Here is a 27466-nt window from a genome sequence, read left to right on the forward strand (position 1 = left end):
TCTATATGTGAATCGCAACGGTTTTAGCGATGTATTAATGATATGAGATGTTTTGTAGTATATGTTTGAGGAGCATGAGTGACGTCAAGATGCTCATGTATGGCCCCATGTAAATCACACCTAATGAGAACAGCACAGGCACAAAGTATTCACAATGAGAACATCAAGTCATCTTAAAAAGATAAAATAAGGGATTTGCTTTAAAAACATATGAGACTCTAAATTCCATAAGAGGGGGTATTCCAACAAACAAAAAAAATATCCATCGCTAAGATCCAAAACCCGCTCGTATTATTTATCCTCCCTCCTTGCCTAATCCCCTTCTTGTGTTGATTTTTGTCCGGCTTGGCCGCTGTAAGTGAAAGTGGGGCCGGAGGCCGAACCCGAACTGATCGGGAGAAGCGCCGTTGGTGCTTTTGCCGCCTCTTGTGTATATAAAATTCTTGGGCTTGTATTCGCTCGCTCGATAGAGAGAAAGAAGACGAAGAAATGCTGAAACCGAAATGTATATCTTGTAATTATCCAAGGGATCTCTCAAGATACTTCTTTTTCGACTCGAAGAATATCGGTCATCGTTTCGTTTACTGCTTGTCGGCCTTCTCAACATGAGTGGACGATGCTGAGCTGGTGCGGCCATGGGGGCTGACGGGCCTCGAAGGAGCGGGAGTGCTGGCTTCGGAGCCGTGAGACGACTTTGGGTAGTCGAGCTCTTCGGCGACTTTGTTGTAGCAGTAGTGGCAAGGGCAGGCGACGACGGGGTTGATGGGAGGTCGGGGGGTGCAGTGGCGAGCCCACCAGCTTTGACCTTGAGAAGGCATAGTGATTGTGGATGTGGTTTGAGGTTGTTGAAGAGAGTTGAGTGAACCAAGTGGATGGTTTGTGGTGATTGTTGTGTGAACTGGAAGAGTTGTGTGGTTGTATAAAAGCTCGATGCTTTATGTGGAACGTGTAATAGACAGTTGAGCCAAGTCGATTCAAGTTGAATTCCTTCTCAAGGCGTGCCAAGCAGTAAACACAAGAAGAGGCTTGCTTTGCGAGTGTGGATTTCAGATCGAGTCGACAAACAAGGGAGACCCAGACGAGTTTATATACAAGTTATCCTCGCCCCCCTCATGGGTCTCTCTCATATCAAGAAAGCTGTTCGCCATAATTAAAAAAAAAATTAAATCCCACGCCTCATGCACAAAAATGACTGGCCGCCACATACCCGAGCACTGCCGACAGACCCCTGCAGACACTGCAGAAGCCAGATAGATTGCGGTCTCGGCGCTCCGTCGGTATTTCGCAATCTGCGAGCTGACTGGCCTTTTTCTGCTGTACTCGTTACAAACGGCTACAGTACTAGCATGTGCTTATCAGGGCCTGGTAGACTAAAAATACGCGCCGTCTGGGTGTGAATGGATCAAATTACTGTTAGTATGAGCAGAAGCAGAGCAGAAGGACCCAGAAAGTCTGACCAGATGGGCCATATCGTGCTCGCTATCTGCCGCCTAATACGAGTACATGTACTCCGTACTCCGTACTCTCTCTCAAACTCTCTCTCTTTCATGCAGCGCGCGCTGAGGGCGGTCCACTGCGGCCGCTAGGGCTGAAATGAGCCAATGCTGCCCGGTTGGAAAGAGCCAATGCCCGGTTTGGCGCTTGGCGTAGATCCGCTCTCGTCCGAATCTTTGGTGACTAAGCCTTGCAGACTTACAAATGCCATGCCCAACTATGTATGTATGAAGTAATAGTGCATGCGGAAGAAGCCGTTATTCCAAATCAAAGGACAGGAAGCAAGAGAAAACCATCATTTCTCATCTAATAGAAAGTAATCGAAATGGAATCAACAAAATCAAGATTCAAGAGACAAAACCAACTGCCGCTGTGCATCCTTTCTCAGGCACCATCCACCAATCTCAATCTCGGCATTGTCCACCCAACCACGTTTTCTTATTCCCCTGCCCACTTCTCTTTATGGCCACCCCCCACTGCAACAGGAAAAAAAAATCCAACTTGCCATTCATCCGAACCACACACATCGAGCAATAACCGAACGACTCCCGAACCACCGCCCTCAAACCAAATTGCGGCCCACGCCTCAGCTCCAAAGATGTGGCGTCTGTGCATCCATACATACAGCAGTAAACGGTACTTTGTAGGTAATAATAGATAATAATACTAGTAGATGCTCCTCCTTGCGACAAAACTCCTTGGACATGATCCCACAATCACCCGATTTCTCGACCTCTCTAGTCAATAAATCGAAGCATCTCCCTCCGTCATCTTCCGTAGACATGGGCACTTATAATGGACGGATGCCTACTCCCCAAAACCTAGCAGGACAAAAGAACGGAGCTTTCCAAAACTCGAGTCGTTAAGGTCGTGAAACTCCACTGGATGCTGACATGGCGGCGCCCTTCTCCTTATTCTCGCTCTGGAAACCGAATGTCCTCCCCTAATCGAATCAGATCATTCTCGTCCTATCTTTATCTTCCTGGAAGCGATCCCCAACAAACACGAACCGGGACACAACTTGCGCCACAGCTTGGCAGAATTAAATAAGGCTTTGATTGATTTTTTTCTTTACATCCCCTCCTGGTTTCCTCACCTGCAACGTAAAGAGATACGTCGATACATGCTATAAACAAGCAACAAAATGCCTTGACCGCCGCATCATTCCCGAGCCCCTGCTCATTGGTTGATTTGCTCCCCTGCCACCCAAAAACAGATATTACAAGGAATCCATGCCATCCAGTCTTACGACTCTGTTACCGTCTAGATACCCAGGGTGAACTCAACACCAACGTCAATGTCGCGAGCTATAAGTTTTTAAAAATTGTACATCGTCAGCAGGTGATTCTCTTTTCTTCTCTTTCTTTCTTTCTCTTTCATTGTTCGTCATAGAGTTGCGTCGTAAACTTACCCAGCTTGACAACCTTGGACAGCTGCACAGCCTTCTCGGCGGCGCTCTGCAGGTCATCAATAGAAAAGATCTTCAGACCAGACTCGTTGATGATCTGATGGGCAAGCTCGACGTTGGTGCCCTGCAGACGGGCAATGATGGGGATCTTGAGGTTGAGGGCCTCGACGGTGCGGATCAGACCAGTGGCGATGGCGTCGCAGCGGACGATACCGCCAAAGATGTTGACGAAGATGGCGCTGACCTTGGGGTCGCTGGTGATGAGCTCAAAGGCCTCACGGATGGCGGCGGGGGTGGCACCACCACCGACGTCGAGGAAGTTGGCGGGCTGTCCGCCGTTGAGCTTGATAATGTCCATGGTGGCCATGGCAAGACCGGCACCGTTGACGAGGCAGCCAATGTCACCGTCCAGCTTGATGAAGTTGAGGTTGGACTGAGCAGCACGGACCTCATCAGGGTCCTCCTGAGTGGTGTCGCGCCACTCGAAAACCTCCTGCTGGCGGTAGTCGGCGTTGTCGTCAAAGCCAAACTTGGCGTCCATGCAGAGCACCTGGTGGTCGGACGTCTCGGACAGGGGGTTGATCTCGATTTGGGTGGCGTCCCGCTCGAGGAAGATCTTGTAGAGCTTCTGGATGGTGTCCTTGGCATCCTCAATGCACTGCTCGCTGAAGCCCAGGCCGGTGGCGATGCCGCGAGCAATCTCGTCGGTAACGCCGGTGTTGATGTCGATGTAGGTCGTAGTGATGGCATCGGGCTGCTCCTTGGCAACGGTCTCAATGTCGACACCTCCCTGAGACGACGAGACGATGACGGGAGTCTGGGAAGCACGGTCCATCAGGATAGCAAGGTAGAACTCGCGACGAGCAAACTTGCGCTCGCAAATGTAGACGGCATTGCACAGACGGCCGCCGGCGCCCGTCTGCTTGGTGATGAGCTTGTGACCAATCATCTGCTGGGCAAACATCTCGGCCTCGTGGGGGGAGTAGATGACACGGACACCGCCCTTCAGGCCGTTGTCAAAGGTTCCCTTTCCTCGTCCACCGGCAAGGACCTGGGCCTTGATGACCAGGTCGCCGGTGCCAATCTCCTTGGCCACAGACTTGGCCTCGGCGGCCGTCTTGGCCACGGCGCCCTTGGGAACGCCAACGCCATACTATTGTTGCGGAAAAAACAAAGTGCCGTGTCAGCCGGATGCTGCGCGGGAGTGGCCCCGATATGGGGGGGAAAGCAGAATGAGGTTATTTGGTTACCTTTCTCAGGAGGTCGGCGGACAGGTACTCGTGGATGCTGAGAGCTCGTCGCTGCTGAGCGACGCCGGGCAGTCGTACGGAGGGGGTGGCGTGGAGCTGTAACGAGCAGAAGCCCTGCGTTAGAAGCTGCTTGAAGATGCAACCCCATGGAGGGGCGGGTTTTTATATGTTCAAGGGGGGGTAAAAAGAGAGCAACTTTTGCGCCGTTTGCGTACCTTTGCGGCGCTGAGGGCCGACGCCGCCGCGCGGCTACGGCCAATGCTGAACATTGCGATGAAGGGGCTGGCGACTGCCAAATTGAGTGGAGAGAGACGGTGAGGAGGGAGATGGCGAGAGTCGTCGGCTCGAGGACTCGACGAGGTGTAGTTTTTTTTTTGGGCGGTTGATGCTCAAAGGCGCACAGCTCTCAATGCGGAAACCGATTTCCTGGCTTGTTCGGCCTAAGCTGTGACGGGGGGTACCCGAGTTTCGCCGACTGGTGCGGAAAATCGTTGCGCCGGGGGAGGGACAGCTGCCGAAGAGCCCTGTCAAGCGCTGTCAGCTGCCAGCAAAGTACCGGGATACCTGGGCAGAGTATGTGCAGACGCGTGCCAGCCAAGTACTGGTACCTGGTGCGTAGTTGAGCCAATGGCAGTCCATGTGGGGGCCATGCTGCCAATCTCGAGTGCCGTGTCATGTGGCTGTTCCGCCGCCCTCCGAGCCGAATGAGGCGTAACTCAATCATAGCCAGGATCCGGAACGCTGTTTGGCTGTCTCTTGGCTGTATCTGCACGGGCTTTTTAAACTACGGAGTACTCCGTACCTAACCTACTAAGCATTGCGTGTATTGATACAATACGAACTCGTTTTGGAACCTGCAGGTAATACAGGTATTGACAGTATCAGTATCTTAATATCTTAATTATTCATAAATACCTACTAAGGTAATTGCCGCTAGAGAGTCAGTTGACATGGGCACTGTAGCATCTTCTCTCACCGTATCTCGTCAACCCGTGATGCTTGCTGTGCAGCAGCAAACTACGCAGATAAACCCATGTTGTCATGCAAGGCTCCAGCATCTCATCTCATGCACGGACACCATCACACGCATGCCAGCGTCTAACATCCGGTGCCCCTACACCCAATTTTCTTTCCAAGCCACGGTTTGAAAACCCAACATTTCAACCCCCTACTTAACAACATACTTCTTACTACCTTAGTGCTTGATACATGACAATTTTCTAAATACTCGTACTAATACGTCGTACTTGCATGCACCGTATTATTCACTTAATCAACGTGGCACATCTTTCCCAGCCCCCCCTTACACCGTGCTCGTAAGCCAGCCATTCGCAGTCGAGCCCTCAAAAAATGGCTTGCAGCTGCTAACTCGTACAGTAGCTCCTCCAGTTCGGGCAATTTCGCCCAGCCAGAGCTAAATGATCAGCCTCCCTCCTTTTTTCCCTGTTCCAGCTGCTTTGGTCGTATTTCCCCGTATCACAGCTCGCCATTTAGACCAGGGACTTGCGTTTTCTGCTAGCTCCTGTTTTCTGTTTTCTTATTTTCCTTTTCAGCGCGCCACCATGCGAACAGGGCTGCCCTTTGGAGATGCGGCCCGTCATCCTTACATGCGCCGCCTCGGTCCCTGGCCTATCGCGTGCAAAGCCGTAGATTGATTAACAAGGAATGGAGGCTATCTACCTGAATGCTAATGCTTGAGTTCCATGTACTCGTAAATGTCCCAGTCCGACTCGAGCTTGAAATAAGAAGCAGCTGAGCCCACTTGCACTCGAAATAGCAGCAGTGGCTCTCTTGTTGGCCGCTACTCGGCTGTGTGCGTATTGCTTCGGACTGTTTTTCGGGGTTCTTTGGTCATCGGTATAAGACGCTCCATCCAATAATACTAAGCACAGCTACAAGGCACACAGACGGCCGAAACCTCACATGTCCTGGCCTCCGTCTTCTTGGCCATATTAGCTCATCTCTTTTTGCTCTCTGAATCTTGGGTAGGATCGAAATCGCAGCTTCCGTTGTGTAGTTCCACCCATCTCTCGCCTTATTATAGGTACTCTGCCCCCTTCGTCTCCGTTACACATTCAACCATGTTGCTATTAAGTTTGCAATCCGCGAGCTTCACCATGGTAGCCGGCGTCGGGTTTGCAATTGTCTCCATCCTCACTGTGCTTGTATGGCTCCGGCATCTTGCTTCGGATATCAGAATCAGGAAGGCTGGTGGTGTCCGGGCCCCGATCCTGGCGGGTAACTTGCTGTCTGGTATTTGCCCCCTCATCATTATATGCGTCTTCTCTCCTAATAATCACCAGCGTCCAAGTTGTACTACGAGATCGGCAAGAATCAATACAATAACAGCCTCGTCGATTGGTGCACGGCTCAGCTGGATAGCCTGCCGCCTGGGAAAAGGACATTTGCCGAGTTCAGTTTGACGGGATCCAAGCGAGTCCTCATCACCAGAGATCCGGAGCAGATCAAGGCGGTTCTGGCAGCCAACGTCTCCAGCTTCGGCCATGGACCCATGTGGCACAAGCTATGGCGACCGTTTCTGGGAGACGGCATCTTTGCTGTAGATGGGCAGCTTTGGCAGGACAGCCGCGCCATGATCAGATCCATGTTTCTCAGGGACAGGCTGCGCAATCTTTTCATCTTTGATGCTTGCACCGCCAAGTTGCTATCCAAAATTCCTTCTGCTGGAGCAACCATCGACCTCAAGGACCTCTTCTACCGCTGGTCGATGGACACGACGACAGACTTTCTACTTGGAGAGAATGTGAACAGCTTAGATTTGTAAGTCGTCTTGCCTTCTTCGTTAACATCTAGAATTATGTTGATACCAGCCTCCTTCAGCCCCGACAATGGCGTTTTCAAGGCCATGAATGTTGCACAGCGGATACAAATGTTTATATTTGTCCTCAAGTTAGTATATCCTCCGGCCTTGCGCCAAACATCGTTTACAAAGTGCTAATCAACTGCTGCAAGTCCAATTGCGCCGTTAATTCCAAAAGGTGACTATCATCGAGCCATTAGGAGGATAGAGGAGTTTATTGAGCCGGCCATCACGCGAACCCTAGCCATCCCCCAGGCTCAACTTGAAGAGCTCTCCACATCGGACATGGAATTCTCGTTTTTACATAGTATCGCCCGCTTCACCAGGGATCGTAAAGTAATCCGTGATCAGATCATGTCCGTGCTTCTTGCTGGGAGAGATACGACCGCGGCAACTCTATCGTGGGCAATGTACGAGTTGTCCAACTACCCCAAGCTCTGGGCCAGGCTGCGCAAGGAAGTCCTCAGAGAAATAGGCAGCCATGCAACACCGATGTACGAGGCACTCAAAGACCTAACATATGTCAAAAACATCCTCAACGAGACTCTTCGACTGCATCCAGCCGCCCCCCTCAACATGCGCCAAGTACTCGAAACGACAACCATCCCAGGCCGGCCAGGCGAGCCGGGCATTGTCCTGCTCAAGGGAGACAGTGTAACGATTAACACGCTCGGGATGCATGCGTTTGCAGATTTGTACCCGCCCATCTCCGATAAGTTTGCGGATCCCAGGATATTCAGCCCCGAGAGATGGGAGCATTGGACGCCCAAGCCTTGGACATATGCTCCGTTCTCTGGCGGACCGAGGATATGCGCTGGGCAGAACTTTGCTCTGACAGAAATGGCGTTTTGCTGTGAGTTTGAAGAAGAAAGAGGACAAGACAAATATCCCCCTTTGTGTAGCTGTGCATCAACTGACTGCGTCTCTTTTCTAGTGGTCCGCCTAGCCCAGCAATTTGAAAGCATCGAGTATCGCGGAGATTGGGCAGCTCAAAGGCTGCAGGCAGACATCATCGGAACACCCGCGTTGGGAGTCCACATGGCGTTATACAGGCCCGGTGAGAAGCCAGATTTGCGATTCAAACATCATGTCAATTAGACGATTCATGTGTCATGCAGCAGTAGTATACATTATTAGAGTTCTATACCCGTAGATTAATTCCGCCATGAAGAGCAATCCAATACAATACTAGACAACGCTAAGATGACTCTCTCTCTCTCTCTCCGTACTATACTCCCGCGTATCATTCATTACTCAAAGCCAGACCACACCGTCCCCAGCACCCTCCCCTTATCGTCAAGTCTCACCCCTTCGCCCCTCAACAAGCTCTTCTTCTCCGTAATGGTAATCCCTTCCCCGTCCTTGGGCCAACTACCCTTGAACCCTCCCAGCGCCCCTCCCGTCGCCACCACGCGATGGCACGGCACCTCTGGCGCAAACGGGTTCCTCCGCAGCGCATTTCCCACGGCCCGCGGCGACGTCCCCAGATACGCAGAAAGCAAGCCGTACGTCGTCACTCGGCCGCGCGGGATCTGGCATAGGGCCGTCCACACGCGCTTCTCGAAGGGGGTGCGCTGGCTCTGCGCGATGCGGAGGAGCTGCGGCTCCATGTCTGCTGGGATGTGGGGAGATGATTTGCCGATGGTGGGCGTGATCTGGGTTTTGGGTCTGGGTTTTCGGACTTTGGAGACTGAGGTTTTCATTGTTGTGGTGCTGGTTGTTGATTTGTTGGGTTTTTGGACGGTGGGCGCCATGGGAGGAGTATTGATGGCTTGTGTTGTATAGAAAGAAATGGTTATTATGAGCAAAACTCGTGTGTAGTTGCGTGTAAGTGATTGAGTGTTCTCGGAGTAGCAGAGGTTATGCTAGTATGTGCGTTTGCTTTGGCGTTGTAATATCGGTAAATGAGATTCAAGATGAAATTGATCAGAATTAAGATGATTTTTAAAAGCATATATATACGTGGACGGATGAATTCGGCATTTCTAGTTAATTCTAGCTGTGACGTGCAATAGTTCATTGGCGTCGCGATATCTAAAGCAACACTCGACGCCAGGTCACGTGCCATTGCTTTGGAACCGCGATGACATCAGCGGGTGTTGAAGGGCGCTCAGTACGTGGAATCAAGAAGCGGCGATGAGTCAAATCGTGTTGCGGTAAATATTAAATATAATGTGAAGATCATCATAATAGACTTTAGGCTTCAGCATTGAAAATTCACATTGAAATTATGCAGCAAAAGGCCTGTTCCCAGAGCTTAATAACAAGGCATCATGCCCCTTTCTGAAATGCAAAGAGACCCCAGATTATTCACAGAGTAGTATATTTGACTTGTATATGACCAAGGGCCGTTTGTGCCTCTAACCTAACGCCGGTATCATGTCCCCATAGTGCTATTGCTTCTTTGTTCCGTGCTCGTAACGTGCTTTTATCGGCACCATTATAGTGAAACCATTTCGTGGATTGGGCTGTGGCAAACTTGTCTTGCAGAGACTTGCCTCGCCCTCGTATTCTTTCTCTAATCACCATCGTACAATTCCTTCATATATCGGCCTTGGTGGTATTCTTATGCGTCGCGGCCTTTGTCATAATTCTTTGTAGCTTCCCAAGCTCCTTAGACCATAAATGACTCGCCACAGCCACATTGCTCCTCTGCTACTGGTTAGTTTCTTTGAATTTCGTAGAAATGAGTTGCAAATGCATTGCCATGACGGGATACCACGTACTGATATTGGGGTTCTTGAAAACAAACTTCTGACTCAGTTTATCTTCCGCCCAGTCCATTTCGCTGCCAATGATGCTAAAGAGCGCCTTGCTGTCAATCAAAACCTTGACGCCGTCTTGTTCCACCATTTCATCGAAAGCGCCCGGCTTGTCGACGTATTCCAGCTGGTAGGCCAGTCCACTACAGCCTCGGTTCCGTACACCGACCTTGATGAGCTTTGGGTCGGGCTGGTTGAGCAGTGCGCGCAGCTGCTCCACGGCAGCGGGTGTGAGCTTCATCGCGGCCTTACGCGCACGGAGCTTGGAGCGAGGTCGGGTAGCAGGAGCAGGTTGTGTCTTTTGCGCATCGGCCTCGGCGGTTTTGGGAGACGGAGGAACTGAGGATGTTGTTGGAGAAGGCGTCTGAGCTTGCACCTGCGGCGGAGCTGTGGGCTTGGGTGCTCCTTCGTGCTGCGGCGGCGGCCGTGTCTCGTGGACTCGAGGTAGAGCCTCTGTCTGGGCGAGGGATGGCTTGGAGATGTTGTCGCTTGTGGGAGGTTCGGGGATTTTGGATGGCAAGGGGTAGGAGTGGTAGGCAAAGCCGGCGACTCTGGAGGCGCACAGGTGGCGGAAAGACGAGCGGCTGAGGCGCAGAGCAGCGCGGCCGGTAGAGAAGGAGACGTTCATCATTGTATCATAAAAATGCTGCCCGAACGTGCATGCTGGGGTTTCGTGGGAAGGATTCGGATTGGGATCCGGAGGTTCAAGGTGAAGGTGGGGAGGGTAGATGCGGATGTTTGAAATCAATTTCTCGGCTCAGCTCAGGAACGCTGAGGAACGATTATGACATGATCTTTTTGCCGGTGTGTACCGCCGTACCTGTGCCCGCAGGGTTCGGCCGAGCCAATCGGCGTCCGAGAATTAGTCAGTGCGAGAGGGAGAATGTCGGAATAGCCATTTATGGATTGCCGCTACGTACCTCTGGCGAGGCGACTTCTAGTGCTCCAAAAGGCGCTAGCAAACAGCAGTAGCTTAATATGAGCTACCTTGCCTTAATGAAGCAAGAGATTAATTAACGATCCGACACTTGGAATTGCAGCCAAATTACAGCTGTGTTTGAAGTCACTTTTTGGTATTTCCTTGTTATGTTTTGTTTTATTTAATGTGAATTAGTCATATTATTAAAAAAAAAAACATTTACTCATCCGATTTGTCTGCTGTCATCTTCTGCTTGTCATGATATCGCGATTGTGACCTGGGCTCGCTTTAGAATTCATAGTCGTCGCCATCATTGCCCGCAAGATTCCTGCGTTGTTTCTTTTGCAGCTTCCTGTATGGCCCTGTTATTGTCACCATCTTTATCCCCAAAAAACCTCCATCATGATATCTATCAAACCGTCAGTTGCCGCGCCCCAAGAACACTCAGACATCTGCTCCAAGATGCCTTGCTTGGTCAGGGCCCGTTGTATAGCCTCCTTCACATGCGGGGATCGCGATCCTGTTGTATAGAACCGAAGACTCTAAGTTGGTCACGAGGGGTGAAACCAACGGGTAGTGTGTATGTAGATCTAGGCAGCCCTGCTAATTTCAGCCGCAGCTTGGAGCCGTTGTTGCTAGACGTTATGTTCTTGATGGACTAGCTATATCAAGTTCCAACAACCTGGCAAGTTTGTTTGTTTGAACTGTCGCATTCATTCTGCGTTGCCTTATCAAATCTTTGAGCACTATATCACTAAGCAAATTTGAGGTTACCATGACTGACATTGCTGGACTTGTGTTTGGCGTTGCTGCGCTTTGGCAATCCTGCGTCCAGGCCTACGAAATCATCGACTCCACCCGCCACCATGGCATGGAATTCGAGCTTCTGAATGTCAAGTTCGAGGTGGAGCGCGTCCGCCTGCTCTGCTGGGGCGACGCCCTGGGTCTCGCTGGTGTGCAGACATGGGCATGGAATCCAGGAACATCGCCGAACTCTGGAGATCAGAGTAACATTAACACAACTAGGTTAGACGTCCGGCTCCGTCAAGAGGATGTTCGCAGCACCGTGCTCCGTCTGCTTGGGTGCATCCAGCACGTCTTCGAGAACACAGACCGGTTGCAGGACTACTACGGCCTCCAAGAAGCCGCTCCGCTCGGCCTGACAAGCCAAGGCCAAAGTCAGACGCAGAGCCATGGACAAGAGCAAGAGCCGCTGCCACCGCAGACCCAGCGCATTCTCATTGGCGTGTTCAAGCGACCATACGAGAATCTGCGCCGCATGGCCGGCCACCGGCAGCGGAGCACCGCACTGAATCGCCGGGTGGTATGGGCGGTACGCGACCGTCGCAAGTTCGACATGCTCATAAGCGAGCTGCGCGGGTTCAATGACAGCCTCGAGAGTCTGTTCCCGGACGCGCAGATACGGGCCGCCGCAGCCATGAGGGCCGAGATTGAAGGTGCCGTCGAGATCCGGGGGCTGCGACTGCTGCAGGAGGCGACAGCAGAGGAGCACCAAGATCTCTCCGAGTGTGCGAGCCTACGGCTAGAGTTGCTATCAGTTTCGAGGATTCAGGACGATGTGACTAGCCAAGCGACGACTGAGAATACTTGGGCCAAAGATGGTTGGGAAGATGCTGACGAGGAGATTCCACGGGGTAACCAGCAGGCTGAGGCTGAGGGGCGGACCACGCCGACTGAGGCTACTCAAGAGGAGCCTGAGTTGGATGAAATGACCAAGCGGTTGAGAGAGCTTGATCTGTACAATGCGAAGAAGAGCTTTGGAGCTGTGACTCTCAGCCTTATCGGTCCGCACGGCGGACTGGCGCATGTCTCTGGGCATGTCTACTGGATCGGCGACAAGACCGATCGTACGTTCCCATCTCCATGGCAGGACAGGGACAAAGGCTTCGTGTCGACAACACATGCAGCTTTCGGTGAGATCATTTGTATGGTAGCTCCCTGCTGAGATTCCGCTGACAAGAAGTAGAAATTTACAAGCGGAAGAAGTACATGAAGAAGCCGTCTCGGGATAAGTATTGGTCGCATGATTCGGAGGATTACGCGCTACTTGATCCTGAAAGCCACGTCAAGTTCGAAAACGAAAACCCTGGAACCGTTACGGTGGAAGGCTATGGACTGGAGTGCTGGGACTTTGAAACCACGAAGCCACGCAACAGAGAGCAACTTATTACAGTGAATTACTCCGATTTGCCGGTGTTACCTGCCAGGACGCTGCTACGCAGAATAGACGACCTGCAAAACCACGCAGGGAAATTTGGTTGGAGTCCGGATAAGGAAGAGCTTGACCTTAAAGAGGTGGTTGGGACCCTCGGGTACGTGGCCACTCTTGCGGACCTAGCATGAGATTGTGAAAAGTTGTCATCCCAGATTGAGAAAGTTAACTAAACAGCATGACAGTATCGTCTACTATGATGCAAAATATGCAAAGGACCCAAGCCGATGGATCGGCGACTTGTACAGTCTTCTCAATCGCACCGACGTCTTCGCTGACTTTACAACGTCATCTACTATTGGGGAGCAGTGGGCTGGCACAACAGACGACGGGTGTATCGGAACTTGGAACTTGCTACGGCAGATTATTGTTGGCAGGGAGCTGGCTCTCCGCTTAAAACACCTGGACGAGGGCACGTCGTGGAGCGGCTTCACGGAGCGGGTCCTAGCATCCCTTATCGTCTCCGACTTGTGGCTAAAGCATGTACAGATTGTCCTCACTGATGCAAAACTGCCAGCCGATAGCCCCGAAGGCCCCGAGACAGCGGAACAAAAGGCCCAGGCAGAAGACTACAAGAATCAGGGCAACGAAGCACTAAAGAAAAACGAGTATCAGAAGGCGGTTGACTTGTACACCGAAGCAATCAAGATTGATCTCTCAAATGCGATATACAGGTGCAACAGATCAGCAGCGCTGATTGGGCTAGATATGTTCTTGGAGGCTGAGGAAGATGCCTATGTGGCCACCTTGTTGGACCCCAAGTATGCCAAAGCTTGGTCTCGGCTCGGCATGGCCATATTTAAACAGGGTGATGCCAAACGAGCCAAGAAAGCATATGAACGGGCACTGCAAGTCGCTGGCAAGGACACGACAGCTCAGATGCGCCAAGGACTTGCCAGCGCCGAGGAAATGATCAAAGAGAAGATCAAGGCCATCAACTCGGAGAAAGACATTGCCAAACAGCACAAACTGCGCTCTGCCTTCTTGGACGAGGACTGGGAAATATTCGGCAAGGCGCCCGAGTTCCACTCGCTGGTCCACGAGCAGCAGGTCGAAGGGTTGCTGCTGTTTGCTGAGCGCATGCGCTGGCCCTACATCAACGAGGTGCGCGACTACGCCGAAGACGTCTACAGCAGTCTCCATACCGGTGGTACAGTCGGCATCCACTTACACGACTGGCTGTACGGTCTCGTGCTGCCGGGGAAATGGTTCGCCTTCAAGATCATGACGGCCCTGATCCTCTGCACGCCCAGCATCAGGGACAAAACCGGCATCGCTCCGTACTTTGACTGCGGCTTGGTGCTGCCGACGCGGTCATACTGGCGTCTGAGGACAGTTCTAGGACGTGTTCTTGGCTGCCTGCCCGGCATCATCTCACTTTGTGGCTGGATCGGACCTTGCCCCAAGGTTGAATTCGACCCCCCCGTTGAGAGGCCGGTTCAACCACACCACGTTCGTGTCAAGGCGCGGCGAATCGCCCTGACTGAGCACAGTACTAACCAAGACGACGGCGTGTGGGGAAGATCACTGTACGACCGTCGCAGAGCGACAGACATCCGCCCTGATGAGGAGATGGAGCCGTACATGGCCGAGATGCGCAACCCCAGCAACTGGGTGATCCCGGAGCCCCCTGTGCGGGACGTGGGGACGTGCAAGATCCTATCCATCCAGCTCAAGAAGCTGGCGCCGCAGGTAGGGGCGGCACGAAAGGCAGCAGAGGGCAAGATTCAGGACTCTCAGGCGGAACACGAGGCCGAGTATCGGGCCAGCATCACGTTCAAGATGGACAACAATGAGGAAGCCGTCACCTATAAGCTCTTCACTAATCCGGTCTTCGTGACGCCGCCGCCTTGCAACGAGGGTCCTAGGGGCGCACACGAGGTGCACATGAGGGGGCTGCAGCTGTTCCAGAAGAACATTTGGTCGCTGGACAGGCTCAAGGACCACACCGCCGAGGATACGGACGACGATGAGGTCATGGTCATCAACGCCACCGGGAACGGGGCCGAAGTCTTGGCCCGGGCGTGGTGCTCCGAACGGGGCAAGTGTGCGGTGATTCGCCGGCCGGGCGGGCCGTGCTTTGTGTGTGCGGTTCGGGCTGCTAGTAGGGAGAGTCTCGGAACGCGTGTCTTGATATGGACGGGCTAAGGCTCCCAGAATGCTTATTTGAATAGCTTAAATAGCCAGCCATTAATATAGTCGTAATTGGATTAGATTTGGTTCACTATTCTACTTGCTACATGTATGTATTATGCAGACAGCACCCGTAACCAACCTAACCGATCCGCTAACGTAAATCTAGAACCTAGAGCTTTATCCCCTGGAAACAGCTGACCTATCCTAACTACCTAGGTATAGGACCAGGTTCGTCACATGTCCTTATACTCTAGTTCTCGATGGAGGGGCTGAGATGAAACGAGGGGGCTGAAATGCGGCTGAGGCACCAAAGGATCGTGCATGCGCCCTGATTGTTGGATATGATTTCCCTCTGCGAGGATTATATATCTGTCTACGTCAAGCCACTGGGCCAGGCAGCAAAAGCGAAGTGCGCACTCCAGTAAATGTGCTAGTAGTGTTTGGTTATATTTGCTATTGACAGTCTACCTGTCCTTGATCACGGCCTCCGAGGTGACCCAAACGTGACCCAAACGCACCAAGGGGGAACTTCGACCTCGGACTTGTTGAACCAAATTATCAATTTTACTAAAGACCTCTTTGACACAGCGCATATTACATATGTTCGCAACAAATATGGCCGCGGGCAAGGCTGGCCAGGATATGACCGAGGTTTACATGAATCTCCCTTACATCGTGCCCATTCGCGAACGTGTCGAACGAGTGGAGGCCCGTTTGGACCGGATTGAGACGGCTCTCAACAGGATTCTTGACAAACTTGGACTTGGGGCCCTCGAATCCATCCAACTGGAGCCAACGCCTTCTCCTTCTCCACAGCCGCCAGCTCCCAAGGTGGAAGAACCCCAGCACAAGGAGCAAGACCCTAACAAGCTGGCCCGCTACGAATATGAACCGCTGGATCCATCCAAGAGCGAGATCCGGGTTCTGGCTCTGACGACCACCTCTAATAAAGCGGATCCTATCAGGTGCAGTCTCATCCGCGTCAGCCTCGACAGCGATAAAACCAGCCTGGCGAGAGACCGCTCCCAGGCTTCCACGGCGCTGCAGAGTTTCACTGCGCTCTCATACACCTGGGGAGAGCCCAAGTTCGATGGACGTATCATCCTCGATGGCAGCGTACTCGGTATCACCAAGAATCTCGAGGCCGCGCTCCAGCAGCTGCGCATATCCAACAAGCCAGCGATGCCACCGCACATGGTCGCCCTGCAAGCACGCAACCCGCACATTGCCAAGGCATTCCAGCCTCCTGTGACTTATTGGTGGATCGACGCTGTTTGCATCAACCAGGCTGATGTGGATGAGCGGAACTCCCAAGTATCGCTAATGCGGAGGATTTACAAGCGAGCGAGCAATGTGCGAATCTGGCTGGGCGAGGAGGCTGACGACAGCAACATGGCCATCGACGTGATCAACCAGATTTCGAAGCCTCCAACCCGCGGTCCCGGCGAGGCTCCCACAACATATCCTACCGCTGACGAGCAGACCAAGCTGCGCACTTGGAAGGCTCTGCGGGCCCTCTTCCAGCGTCCTTGGTGGGAACGAGCGTGGATCCGTCAGGAGGTCGCCCTGGCAAGCCATCCTACTGTCCAATGCGGCTCTGAGACTTGCCCTATGCACACATTTGTAGCTGCGTGCATGGCGCTGGCATACATATGCCAATATCTCAACTACGATCCAACCGCGGACAGTGTTGCGCTGAATGCTGAACCAGGCTGGACACTTCCGTGGTATGAGACTGCGCAGACGCTTCACAATATCGCCTCAGATACCAGCAACGGCCGGGATTATGCGCCGCTCGTCCAGTTGCTCTTTCACGCGCGCGCGTCTAAGGCGACTGACCTGCGCGATAAGGTCTTCTCAGTGCTCGGACTTGCTGATCCTGAAGTCTACCAAATCGCCGCCGACTACCGCTTGTCGCTCACTGACGTCTATTTCAAGGCAGCGCGTGCCATAATCACCAACACGAAGCGGCTAGACGTCCTCAGCGCTTGTCAGAATCCAGCAAGGCTGCACGGCCTGCCATCCTGGGTGCCGAATCTGGCCGACGCTTGGCAGGCAAAGCCATTCCCCCTCCAAAAATACACGTCGTACACGGCCAATTTCAACTTTGACAAAGGCGAACGAGTCCTGAGCGCCCGGGGATACTGTAAAGGTACCATCAGGGCCATCCACGCGACCTATGTGCGCCCATGCGACTCGAACGAGCAGTTGCAATCTACCTACCAATCCTGGAAGAAGTTTGTCGAGGACTGCGGTCCGATGTTCGACCACCTCCTCCGGCGTAACGAGTATCTGCGTAAAGGACTCCTTGAGAGATTCAATGACCGCGCTTGGCTGGACTTTCTTTCCATCAAAACCATAAGGAGCCATGATCTCGGATATACGGAAGTGTCTCCCAACGACTGGCAGCTCAAACAGCCAGATCCAGACCCTCACTTGTCTATGGCAACTCTGAACATCCGCCAGGTGAAAGGGCTGCTGGTTTCCGACTCTGTCGACGAGAGCACCTCTCATGCATTCTTCAGGATTCACTGCGCCTTGCGTGAATTTGGTCTAGGCCGTCGGCTTGGCCTCTCCTCCGAGGGAGCCGTCTTGCTTCTTCCGCAAGGGGCGCAGGAGGGGGATTCCATAGTCGTCTTGGAGGGTGCGACGTTTCCATATATCCTTCGCAAGCAGGATGATGGCCATGTAGTTGTAGGGGAAGCTAGTAAGTGGAATCGCTCTGCTGGAACTGGTATTGATGCTCGTTTGTTCGAGGCAGTTGCTGACATTACCATGCAGACATACACCACGATAATAACCATTCTACAAATGAATATTTTGATCTCATTTGACCAAACCTAGGGACCAAATTATTCCGATGGTCGTAACGCGAGGAAAGAGCAACAAATGAAGGCAATGGGAGAGTTAACATGCGTTTGTGACCAAAAATGAGTGGCTCCATAAGAACCTTAAAAATAACCTTAATATTACAACTGAGTCGACTTTCAGGGATAAAATTAGTGCTCAAAGCTACTTCTTATATATTCTCTCTGCCAACATCAATCGATTGGCCTAGGCTTATTACCTTGGGAACCTCCAGCTACCATATACCTATAATAGGGAACAGGACGTCACAGTTATAAAAGGTAATAAGGGGTAATTCAGGCTGTGTCTGATATTTTCTCTCTCAGCTTGTACTTTACTCGAGCCCTTCTGGGAAACTGGGCTGCCTCCTTTCATCCAACTTGCTTGCTATATGACGGCCGCCTTGGCTATACTTTAGGTGTAAAGCTCACGAAGATGACGTGGCACTTGAAGGAGCGCTGCTGGGCAAAGTGCCGTTTGGAGGAGCGCCGCTGGGAAAAGTGCCGTTTGGGGGAGCACCACCCGGACCGCCGCCGGCGCCGGCATTCGGGTTCGCCTCGCCACCAGTTTGATAATACGTCGCCGCAGCGGTGACCTCCTTACTGAGTGTCGTGTTGATGCCGAAACTGATCCAGCCAAGCAGTCCATCCTGCACGTCGGTCCCCAGAAGCACGTATTCCATGAACGGGTCGCTTGTCTCTGCCTCCTGAGCGGCGATGCTATCTTCTGCATTTGTCGTCAACGTCTGCGTGTTGGTCGCGTATACCGTTGTGGCCTCCACCTGGTTGATGAGGTCTTGGTCGAAGAAGATTTGTCCGACGTGGGCGGCATTTGTATCGAGCAGTGTTCCGTTGGTTTCAGCCGTCGCGTTGAGATGCACCATGACGTGGATGTGCGTGGTTCGACCCGTATAGTGACCTGGGAAGAGCGTATCGAACTGCACGGTACCATCGCAATCGGTCTCCTGGACGCCGCGGAGGAAGGTGGCATTGAGATTTGATGTGTCCACGGCGCTATTGCCATTCCCAGACGCAGAGACTCCCGAATAGACACCCGTCGAGTTGCAGTCTGGCCAAAGACAGATGAGATGTTATTTCTAGGTCACTTTCGGCTTCTGCGACTGGGGGACGAGAAAACATACGCCATATTTCAAGAAACGCGCCAGTTACAGGCTCGCAAGTCTCTGTATCCAGGACCTGGATATCCAGGATGAGGCCGACACCAAGTTGGTCTTCTGTCACATTCTTTCTGATATACTCGCCGGAAACGTCTGGTATTGTGTCAGTCGGCTTCGTTTTCTGCAGTAAGCTATCAGTCTGAACTGACAGTAAGGACCCTCGGTTACCTCCGGGCTGAGCACACACGAGTTATTCGAAGCGAAGATGGTGCTTTCCGGCGTCTCTGAAGTATAGTACTCCGCAGAGTGATGGGACTCATTGAGAAGGTTATCCAGGGTGCGGCCTGTTTATTTATTAGTCCCGGAATAAGCTGACGGGGGCGAGGAGCAAACGCTGAACCACATACCCATTAGACTCCCACCTTTCGCATGCTGGGCTGCTAAGTCTCTTCTGCGCTTCGTGGACCGAGCCGTAATACCGCGAGCATTCAATTTGGCCGCACAGTGATTAAGATCCTTGCGCGTGAGCCTCTTGAGCACGGCCGAGCGCTCAGCTACTTCGGCTCGAATATCATGGCCGGGGTGAGCTGAGACTAGGAGGACGCCGAACATTGCGCCTGAGAAGATTGCTGAGAAACGCATGGTCGCAGATAGCCTGGTCAAGGTGGGAAAATATAGACACGCAATATGACTAGTCGAGATGTGATTTTTTTAATACTGAGGAGAGTCGAGGTCGTGAAGATTAATCGGTATGCTACTCGTTCTCTAGACTCATGCCCAAGGTGTTTGTACCTGGCATATATATGATTTTTCTCTTGTGGGCACTCCATTCTATTAATTGTAACCGAGTCCTATATGCAACGACGTCGTCGTTATCCTCCCCTGTATAGGGATCCGGAAACTTGTGATAGATTTAGAGAGTGTACCAACACTACACCTAGGGAACACTGATGCTGCGTCAGTTCGTCCGGGATGTGGGCGGGTGGCTCCGGGAGGAGTCCCACCACATCGGGGGGGACTGGGGCCTGGCCATTGCGCAGGCCAATGAATTGCTTCTAGCCCCTGAAACAAGCAAACGTAGTGCCAGTTTGGGATTAACTGCCGGTAGGAACTGAACGGCCTTCGAAATAAAACAAACCGAGGCGGTAATGTCCAAGGCTGGGCATTGGGGTACTACCTCCCAGCCACTATTACTCGTAACACAACGCGCGGCCGTTACGTGATGCCGCTACGCGAAGAAGCTAGTCATGAATGTCCTGGACTTTAATACTATATCGCGAGAAAACTTATCGAAATAGGCCAAAGCCCCTAGTTTGCGTGCTCTCGAATAGAATGGTACACATGTGACAACGAGTTCTTGCCGAGGAACGCAAAATATACAGACATTCGAATAAACAGGAGTCAACCACGCCCTGGTCGTCTTGGAGTAACTTGTACATTGTAGGGAGGTAAAGGAGTTGTTTATCGTAATTATGATGCAGGTGATAAGGCATACCGCATCGCATACCGCATCGCATCTGAGGGCTGGCGGACTGCCTTCCGTTGGCGGGCTCAACGTCTGGTTCTACAACCCTTCTTTGTACTGTATCAAAGATCTCAACCATTTGCGGCATCCGGCGCTCCATATCGTCGTATACACACCGCCATGGCCTTCGGACCCTAAGAAGATTGCGTCTTGTGATCTCCCGGTCGAGGTTTTGGCCAAGGATCTTGTGAATCTCCTCCAATTCAAATCCCAGCTAGAAGAACAGTGAAGAGAGTCTGAACAGAATTGCCACATCTGCTTCTTTGCGTGGTTTTGCAGGCAATTCATTTTTCTTCTGTAGCTCCTTGCCAGTCTCCCTTGGAGACTTCAAAGGGTTCGCTTCCTCTCCATGCAGGCCGGGCGATGTTATAGTTCTATATTACAACCTAAATGTTCAACTACCTGCCATCTTGAGATCATATCTCGGTCTACCGTAACGGCCTTTATGCAAACTCTAAGCATTAGAAAGTCACGATGTAAGATTTAGCAGCAAAATAGCTTCCCTATCCCTGAATATACGTGCAACATATTTTGTTGTTCGTTAGTCTTGCAACAATGACCTTTATAGGCTGCCGTAGTGGTGGTTGCTTTATTGGGCTTGGTTGTTTCCAGGGCGCTTGAGCTAGCTAACGCAACAGTAATATCTAGACCAGCATCTCCCAATGACTCTACGGAGTACACACTATAAAATTGCGCTAAAATATACCTATTAGATACCTAAACTTAGAGTGGAAAGAGTAGGTAGAGTGTACAAGTCTCTAAGATTCGATTTTCAAGTCCCCAAAAACCCCGCCAAGACTCAACTCATTGCCGGGTAGGAGGCAACGAGACGACCAATTCCATCAGGTACAGTCAATGAGCAAACAAATCACCCTGAATTGGATCTAGCTCAAGGATGTTTAAGAAAAAATGACGATAGGTGTTGCTATTAGCCTAAGAACTTTGATATAGAACCGGTGAGCAACTGTGGAAATTGCCCGCTACAGCCAAATGCTACTAGGGCGCCAAAAGGGGCATTTTCCGACAACATGCATCTGCAAGAGGCTGGCTGAAAAAGAAGAAAACAACAAAAAGCACAAGAAAAGAGGCCCTGTGTTGAGCCTGGAAAAAATAAGCTGCATATAGTCTAATCTCCACCTCGATCTCATCTAGCTATGATCGGCGCGGCCATGTCAGCCACGTCATTTGGAGCTGCATTGGTAATTGCATGGATACGAAGGTAGCCATCACGATGCGATCAATGAATAGCAAGATCCACAACTGTTCAGGCACCTAAACACCGAGATGGCCGCGGAGAGCATGAGTTTATCCTTTTTAAACTGCGGATACGACGCTGCTATGCACCCACCCCTGTAGCTAGCTTTGCCCAGGTGCATTTCAGCTTTGTAGTTCCCAATAGCAATGCCGGCCAGCGGTGCTTATTGTTGTCTCTGCCTGCGACTCAGCTGGTTTATTGCATGGCAGCTTTGCCCGTTTTTATTGCAAGACATTGGACGGGTGGGAAGAGCGGTGGGAAGAGCGGGCAAATGAGGTTTTCGATTTGAGATCACGACTACATAGCCTGCAGTTAGGTGTACTGCGACCGCCATTAATAATGCTAGGATGGGAGTATAAATACCTGTAGGTACAGATGTAGTAATGAACAGCAGAACAACTAATACCGTCTCTGTCCTCATCTTCGACCCTTCAATCCATCAGCATATCCGGCCTCTCAACTAACCACTTCCACAACTATCATGACTGTCCACAAGACACTTGTCCAAGCCCTCATGGCTTCTGCAGCAATGGCCAGTGTTGCCAATGGTCATGCTGTTGCCATCCCTGCCGGCCAGCTGGATGCTCGCACCTATCCAACTCCCACGTGTGATCCAAGCCATACAGTAACACAGACAGAGACCGAGACAGTCACCTCGTGGAAGGCCCTGTTGACGATTACTCTGGGCGGAGGCACCAAGACGGAGACCTGCACCGTCACCGACACGGAGACAATCACCCAGACAGAAACAGAAACCTCCACCTCTATCTCTACCACCACTGTCACTCCGACAGTTACGCCCCCAAGCTGTCCGACACAGTGTCCGGCGCCTCCATCGTGCAACAACCTTGGGTTTGACTGGGCGTACTACAACAACTCGGCACGCAATACCGACACAACCTACTCTACCTTCCATCCAGACTCTTACAAGAAGACGACTCCCATCTATGTCGGCACCACTTCGTATGTTGGCGGTCTCTATGGCCAGGGCTCTCAGACAACCGGTCCTATCTACGACTCCAGCCGAAACTTCAACCTCGACTTCTTTGCCCTGAACCATCACGCCTACATCTACGCGTGCGAGGCCGGCACATATAGCATCTCCATCCCGTATTCCAACGACGCCGTGTATCTGTGGACCGGTGCAAAGGCCTACTCTGGCTGGACGGATAACAACGCAGATGCTGCAGCATTATACAACCAACCCGATCACATTGCTGGCCGCGCCAACTTTAACCTCGACATTCCGGCCAATTCGTATGTTCCGATCCGCTTCTTCTATGGCCAGGCGCAGTACGGCGGAGGCTTCAACTTCAACATCACGACGCCGAGCGGTCAAGTCATTGTCAGCAACCAGGAGACATTCAGCCCGTACGTGGTGCGCTATTCGTGTGACGGAACCACGGCGCCTGCATTTGCGGCGTTTGGAAAAGAGACGTGATTAGCCAGCCGTTGCCACGCCTCCAAGCGAGCCACGTGTATCTAAGCTATAGGGTAATACGGAGTATATATGCATGTACATCCAGGCATGTACTCGTATAGGCATACATTGGTATATATAGTAAGAATGCAAAACTATTTCTAATGGACCTTTTCCCCCGTGAGATGAGATTTTGGTTCCCTGCCCGAGATCAGATCCAGATCTCGAGTGGGCTTCAATCAGCTGTTTTTGCCCGATACAGCAAAACTACAGTGGGCTGCCCCTTATTCAGTGGAGCGTACTACGTCGCATCCAGCAACATCTTCCTCTAGAACCGCCTAGCGCAGCGCGTCGACAGGCACCGGTCCCCTCTTTCTCGGATCGGGCCGCACTTAATACTACTACGAATACTTGAATCAACACGAGCATCAACGCTGGTCCAAGCATCAGCATCAGCATCAGCATCAGCATCGGCATCGGCATCGGCATCGTCGTCATCGTCATCATCATCGTTGTCAAACGAACCCTTGCGGATCTCGCGTCTCCACTACGGCCCGGCAGTGATGGATTTCGATTTCGACGAAGTTGTACGCATATACGCGGCCCTGCGTGCTCAGGCCAAATCTCCTCAACCTCCCGACCCCAATAAGGAAGTACGCATCTGTTGCCTTGAGGGATGGTGCAGAGCTTGTGGGGAGGACCTTAGCGGTGGAGAGATGTGTGTCTTTGGTAATAATTAGCATTAGCCGCCCTCTCGGCCATGTCTGCTGATGGAGTTTGTTGCTAACAGGCAGAATCCAGTCTCCGAAGTGGCCCCAGGCCGTATCACAGTCAGGGGTCCGTCGGATTACCCGACCGATGATATGATGCCAAGCACGAGGGGCAACATGCGTCGTCTCTCCAACTGGGATCCCTTTGGCCTGGATGACGAGCCTAACCAAGAGAGTGCCACGCTACATTCCGAGTGCTACAGGATATTTCGACGCAACTGCCCAGATGCCGATGCGTTGCGCCGGCTGTTGCTTGCGGCCATATGGAGGAGTCCCTGGAAGTGGGCGCCCAAGTTCGGATTAAACACCAATACTGATGCTGCTAGTTTGGCACAGTTGGCTGCGACAGCATGCCATCTACCGCAGTTGGTATCGATGCCGACGGAGCTCAAGCGCATGGTGGGCCAGGAGCTGTTGACACAGCCGTCCGTCCTTATTCGCTATCATTCTACCATGTCGCTGGCCGCTGATTCGAGCCGTCGACCTTATGATGAACAAGCCTCGATGTCCATTAGCAAGGCTGCTTCGTGGGAGCGAGGCCAAGGCCCGTCGGGCGAGATAGAAGACCTCCCGCCTATCATTCGGATCACCATTGACTGCCAGGGAGTCAAGCGCATCGAGAGATTTGCGCAAAGACCCGAATGGGATTTCCGACAATCAGACACTGAATTATACATTATGGAGAGCCAAGAAGCTCTGGCGAACGTTCAGGTGCAGTTTCAGGTAACAAACCAACGCGTCTCAATCGATTCGTGCCTGGCACCCGTCATACTAACAACCCAATGATAGTCGGGATTGGCGCGCTTGAACTACCTTGGAGATGGTGAAGCAACATGTCTCCTTCCCTGGGATACCCCCACCCCTCCAGCTCAAGAGGATCTGCTAGCAGTGAGGGGCAGGTCGGCTAATAGTAGTAAGGTTGTGCGATTCTCAACCATTGATGTGTCAAAGATTACTGGAATTACCTTCTTTTTGAACTATAAGATTCGTTTCTTGTTGGCACAGGCAAATAGACCCAATTTTTGGATACATGCACACACACCCAAAGCACCTTCTGCCATATCAACGTTTGAATACCTCTACCACACAAACAGGTCAGGGATTATGTACTATGTGCCATTTCCATCTAGCGATCGATTGACCTTTTTCGGGGTTAGAAATGTACGATTTCCGGCATATTTTCAGGTCTTGGTACGGGTTTCTTTCTTGTCTCAGCATCTTCAAGATTGTCTGTCCTAACTCTATACAGCTTCGCTTCGAGAAAGCTGGCGATTACGTTGTTGGCTTCGAGTCTCCCCAATTTCCTGATTGCGACGATACGGTGTGGCCGGCAGATGACCAACTGCAGTTTATTTGCGGTCAAACATTGTCAGGCAAAACCGTGACACTGGACGCATACCCTAAGCGGGGGAACGGCACGGTAAACCCCCCTTTCGCGCATCCCATCCGGAACATCCAGGACGCTGCACAGTCCGCCTTCATGAGTATGGCGCCGCTGGAGCATGTTGTGGGGATACGGCTCTTTGCGGAAGTGGACTCTATCATCTCCCAGGGCCTTTTGCTCGAGTACGAGAATGGTGCGCAAAGATCTCTTGGAGAGTGCCGAGTTGGGATTGACACGGAGCGCGCCTATGCAAATCCCGTCGGCTTTTGCATTGGACGGCAGCCAGGCGATCACTGTTGGATGATGGAAGTCAGAGTTGATGGCCAAACGGAGCACAAGCACGGAGAAGGTGTTTGGACGTGCCACGAAATGCGCGGCAATCTCATATGTGTTATAATGCGTGAACATAGTGAGCTATATACTGATGATGCAGACCCGGGGTGGAACCACCCGTTGGCTGTATAAATGAAGATGGAACATGAGATATGACACGGCGTTGGATGATGGAGGGATATTATAACAGAATGACTAGACATCTCTACCATAGGTATGCAGTTTTACTGCTAGGATACTTGTTGCCCTATTGCTACTTATTCTTTGACTTGCGGCAACTTGCAAATTCTGTATGTAATAGCCTAGCACCACGACTCCCATCAACAAGGGCACTCTGACCAGGTGACTGACAACCCAGCACTGACATTGATCACAAACTCTCCCCCTTTTCGTCAAGAATAGCTGGTGACTCGTGTTTTCCATATCTCTCTGCCAAACCCTAAGTCTAGAGTACGATACCAAACTCGTCCACAACTGACGTCGTTGCCTCCCTCACTCTTCTTAGCATCCAATTACATCCTCAACACCAACAAGCAACATAAAAGGCATTTTGGCCGAGTGATTGACAATTCAGCAAATTCTCTCCTTCTTTCCTTCTTCTTCTTCTTCTTCTTCTTCTTCTTCTTTTTTTTTTTTTTTCTTTTTGTTCAAGAATAACCGGTAACTCGTCTTTCTCATGTTGCCACACTGAACCCTAAATCTACCAAGGTACCTGGAGAGCACAGTACTAAACTCATCTACAACCTCATTGCCCTACCCTGCATCTTCTTAGCATCTATTTACACCCTCAACACCAACAATCAGCAAGAAAAGGCACTTTGGCCGAGTGGTCTAAGGCGCCGTGTTCAGGAGCAATCCAGAATTCGCGGTCTAGTAATAGGCGAGGGTTCGAATCCCTCAGGTGTCATTCTTTTTGCCTTTTCCCCCCAACTTTGGAGTTGTGGTCCCCCCTTTTGCCTAACAGAGGACATGTCGCGACGATGGAGCAGATTTTTTTTTACTCTCTCTTTTTTTGGTATGGGTTTTCTTTTGGGTCTTGGAATTCTCGCGCTTACTTGTGCTTATCCCCGGCCGGTGGAGATTCGCGGTGAACAAGTACGAGTATATGTGGCTGTTTAGTTATCACATTGCGGACATTGGATTAATTTTGTCCACTTTCAAGTAACATCTTGGAATAATAATACTAGGTACGTACACTCTTACGAAGGGAGGCAAAAAAAAAATGAGACGAAAGGGGCGATTTTGCACCTTCCCGCAAGAATGACCCCCATCTTGAATAATCCGATGGGGTCCCTAAAGAAGAAAAAGTAAGAGAAAAAAAAAATCCACCATGTTTCCACAAATATCACTACGCCCAAAATCGCGGACCGGGCGTTGCCGCGCCTATGGTTTCGGCAGCTCGCCGGCAATTTTCCACCTTGGCTGACGCACAATTTTTTATTTTTTATTTTTCTTCTCTGGCGCGGATTTTCGGACATTTTTTCTTGGCGGTTCTAGTTTGGTGCTTCGGAAATAAAAATGGATTTCAGCGTTAGCGTGCTTCTGGCCTGCTGTGTCTCTCCAGTTCATGTTCTCGTAGTATTACTACTACTCGCATGTGTTACTCCGTACTCCGTAGTCTAGTTGACACGGCTTTTCTTCCCCTTAACTCGTCTCAAGACACGATCGAGAAAAGCCGTCGGATGAATTTAGTGGACCCCCAGCCGTGGAATGGCGCGGCGCTATTTTATACAACAACGTTAACAAGAAGAAAAAAATTATGCATGGAAGCATTCGAGAAAGGCTAGCAGAA

The 27466-nt window shown here is 51.5% G+C and overlaps 10 protein-coding genes across 10 annotated transcripts; 5 read left to right on the forward strand and 5 right to left on the reverse strand.

Annotated features, from left to right (window-relative positions):
* Positions 1-169: 169 nt before the first annotated feature.
* On the reverse strand, positions 170-1029 carry TRIVIDRAFT_215329 (uncharacterized protein; the record flags this gene model as incomplete). The annotated part of the gene is made up of 1 exon (XM_014105362.1): positions 170-1029. A coding segment is annotated over one exon (429 nt), but the record flags the coding sequence as incomplete, so codon positions are not given.
* Positions 1030-2529: 1500 nt separating this feature from the next.
* On the reverse strand, positions 2530-4542 carry TRIVIDRAFT_77905 (uncharacterized protein; the record flags this gene model as incomplete). The annotated part of the gene is made up of 4 exons (XM_014105363.1): positions 2530-2801; positions 2906-4055; positions 4153-4248; positions 4368-4542. 4 exons carry the CDS (start codon positions 4419-4421, stop codon positions 2758-2760), a joined length of 1344 nt encoding a protein of 447 aa, XP_013960838.1.
* A 1727-nt stretch (positions 4543-6269) lies between these two features.
* TRIVIDRAFT_218787 (uncharacterized protein) lies at positions 6270-8071 on the forward strand (the record flags this gene model as incomplete). The annotated part of the gene is made up of 5 exons (XM_014105364.1): positions 6270-6405; positions 6456-6933; positions 6994-7062; positions 7126-7826; positions 7908-8071. The coding sequence occupies 5 exons, from the start codon at positions 6270-6272 to the stop codon at positions 8069-8071; spliced, it is 1548 nt and encodes a 515-aa protein (XP_013960839.1).
* A 152-nt stretch (positions 8072-8223) lies between these two features.
* TRIVIDRAFT_50154 (uncharacterized protein) lies at positions 8224-8583 on the reverse strand (the record flags this gene model as incomplete). The annotated part of the gene is made up of 1 exon (XM_014105365.1): positions 8224-8583. One exon carries the CDS (start codon positions 8581-8583, stop codon positions 8224-8226), a length of 360 nt encoding a protein of 119 aa, XP_013960840.1.
* Positions 8584-9587: 1004 nt separating this feature from the next.
* Positions 9588-10315, reverse strand: TRIVIDRAFT_120437 (uncharacterized protein; the record flags this gene model as incomplete). The annotated part of the gene is made up of 2 exons (XM_014105366.2): positions 9588-9625; positions 9700-10315. Coding segments are annotated over 2 exons (654 nt in total), but the record flags the coding sequence as incomplete, so codon positions are not given.
* Positions 10316-11429: 1114 nt separating this feature from the next.
* On the forward strand, positions 11430-15035 carry TRIVIDRAFT_188908 (uncharacterized protein; the record flags this gene model as incomplete). Its single annotated transcript, XM_014105367.1, has 3 exons — positions 11430-12588; positions 12642-12987; positions 13073-15035. The coding sequence occupies 3 exons, from the start codon at positions 11430-11432 to the stop codon at positions 15033-15035; spliced, it is 3468 nt and encodes a 1155-aa protein (XP_013960842.1).
* Positions 15036-15905: 870 nt separating this feature from the next.
* TRIVIDRAFT_138433 (uncharacterized protein) lies at positions 15906-16586 on the forward strand (the record flags this gene model as incomplete). The annotated part of the gene is made up of 1 exon (XM_014105368.1): positions 15906-16586. A coding segment is annotated over one exon (681 nt), but the record flags the coding sequence as incomplete, so codon positions are not given.
* A 1729-nt stretch (positions 16587-18315) lies between these two features.
* On the reverse strand, positions 18316-19584 carry TRIVIDRAFT_117962 (uncharacterized protein; the record flags this gene model as incomplete). Its single annotated transcript, XM_014105369.1, has 4 exons — positions 18316-18938; positions 19012-19140; positions 19197-19331; positions 19395-19584. Coding segments are annotated over 4 exons (1077 nt in total), but the record flags the coding sequence as incomplete, so codon positions are not given.
* Positions 19585-22296: 2712 nt separating this feature from the next.
* Positions 22297-23208, forward strand: TRIVIDRAFT_59139 (uncharacterized protein; the record flags this gene model as incomplete). The annotated part of the gene is made up of 3 exons (XM_014105370.1): positions 22297-22373; positions 22406-22482; positions 22514-23208. The coding sequence occupies 3 exons, from the start codon at positions 22297-22299 to the stop codon at positions 23206-23208; spliced, it is 849 nt and encodes a 282-aa protein (XP_013960845.1).
* Positions 23209-23750: 542 nt separating this feature from the next.
* On the forward strand, positions 23751-25806 carry TRIVIDRAFT_218794 (uncharacterized protein; the record flags this gene model as incomplete). The annotated part of the gene is made up of 4 exons (XM_014105371.1): positions 23751-23916; positions 23989-24680; positions 24747-25148; positions 25207-25806. 4 exons carry the CDS (start codon positions 23751-23753, stop codon positions 25804-25806), a joined length of 1860 nt encoding a protein of 619 aa, XP_013960846.1.
* Between the last annotated feature and the right edge of the window lie 1660 nt (positions 25807-27466).

This window comes from Trichoderma virens (assembly GCF_000170995.1).
Source record: "Trichoderma virens Gv29-8 chromosome Unknown TRIVIscaffold_2, whole genome shotgun sequence".
Taxonomy (NCBI): Eukaryota; Fungi; Ascomycota; class Sordariomycetes; order Hypocreales; family Hypocreaceae; genus Trichoderma; species Trichoderma virens.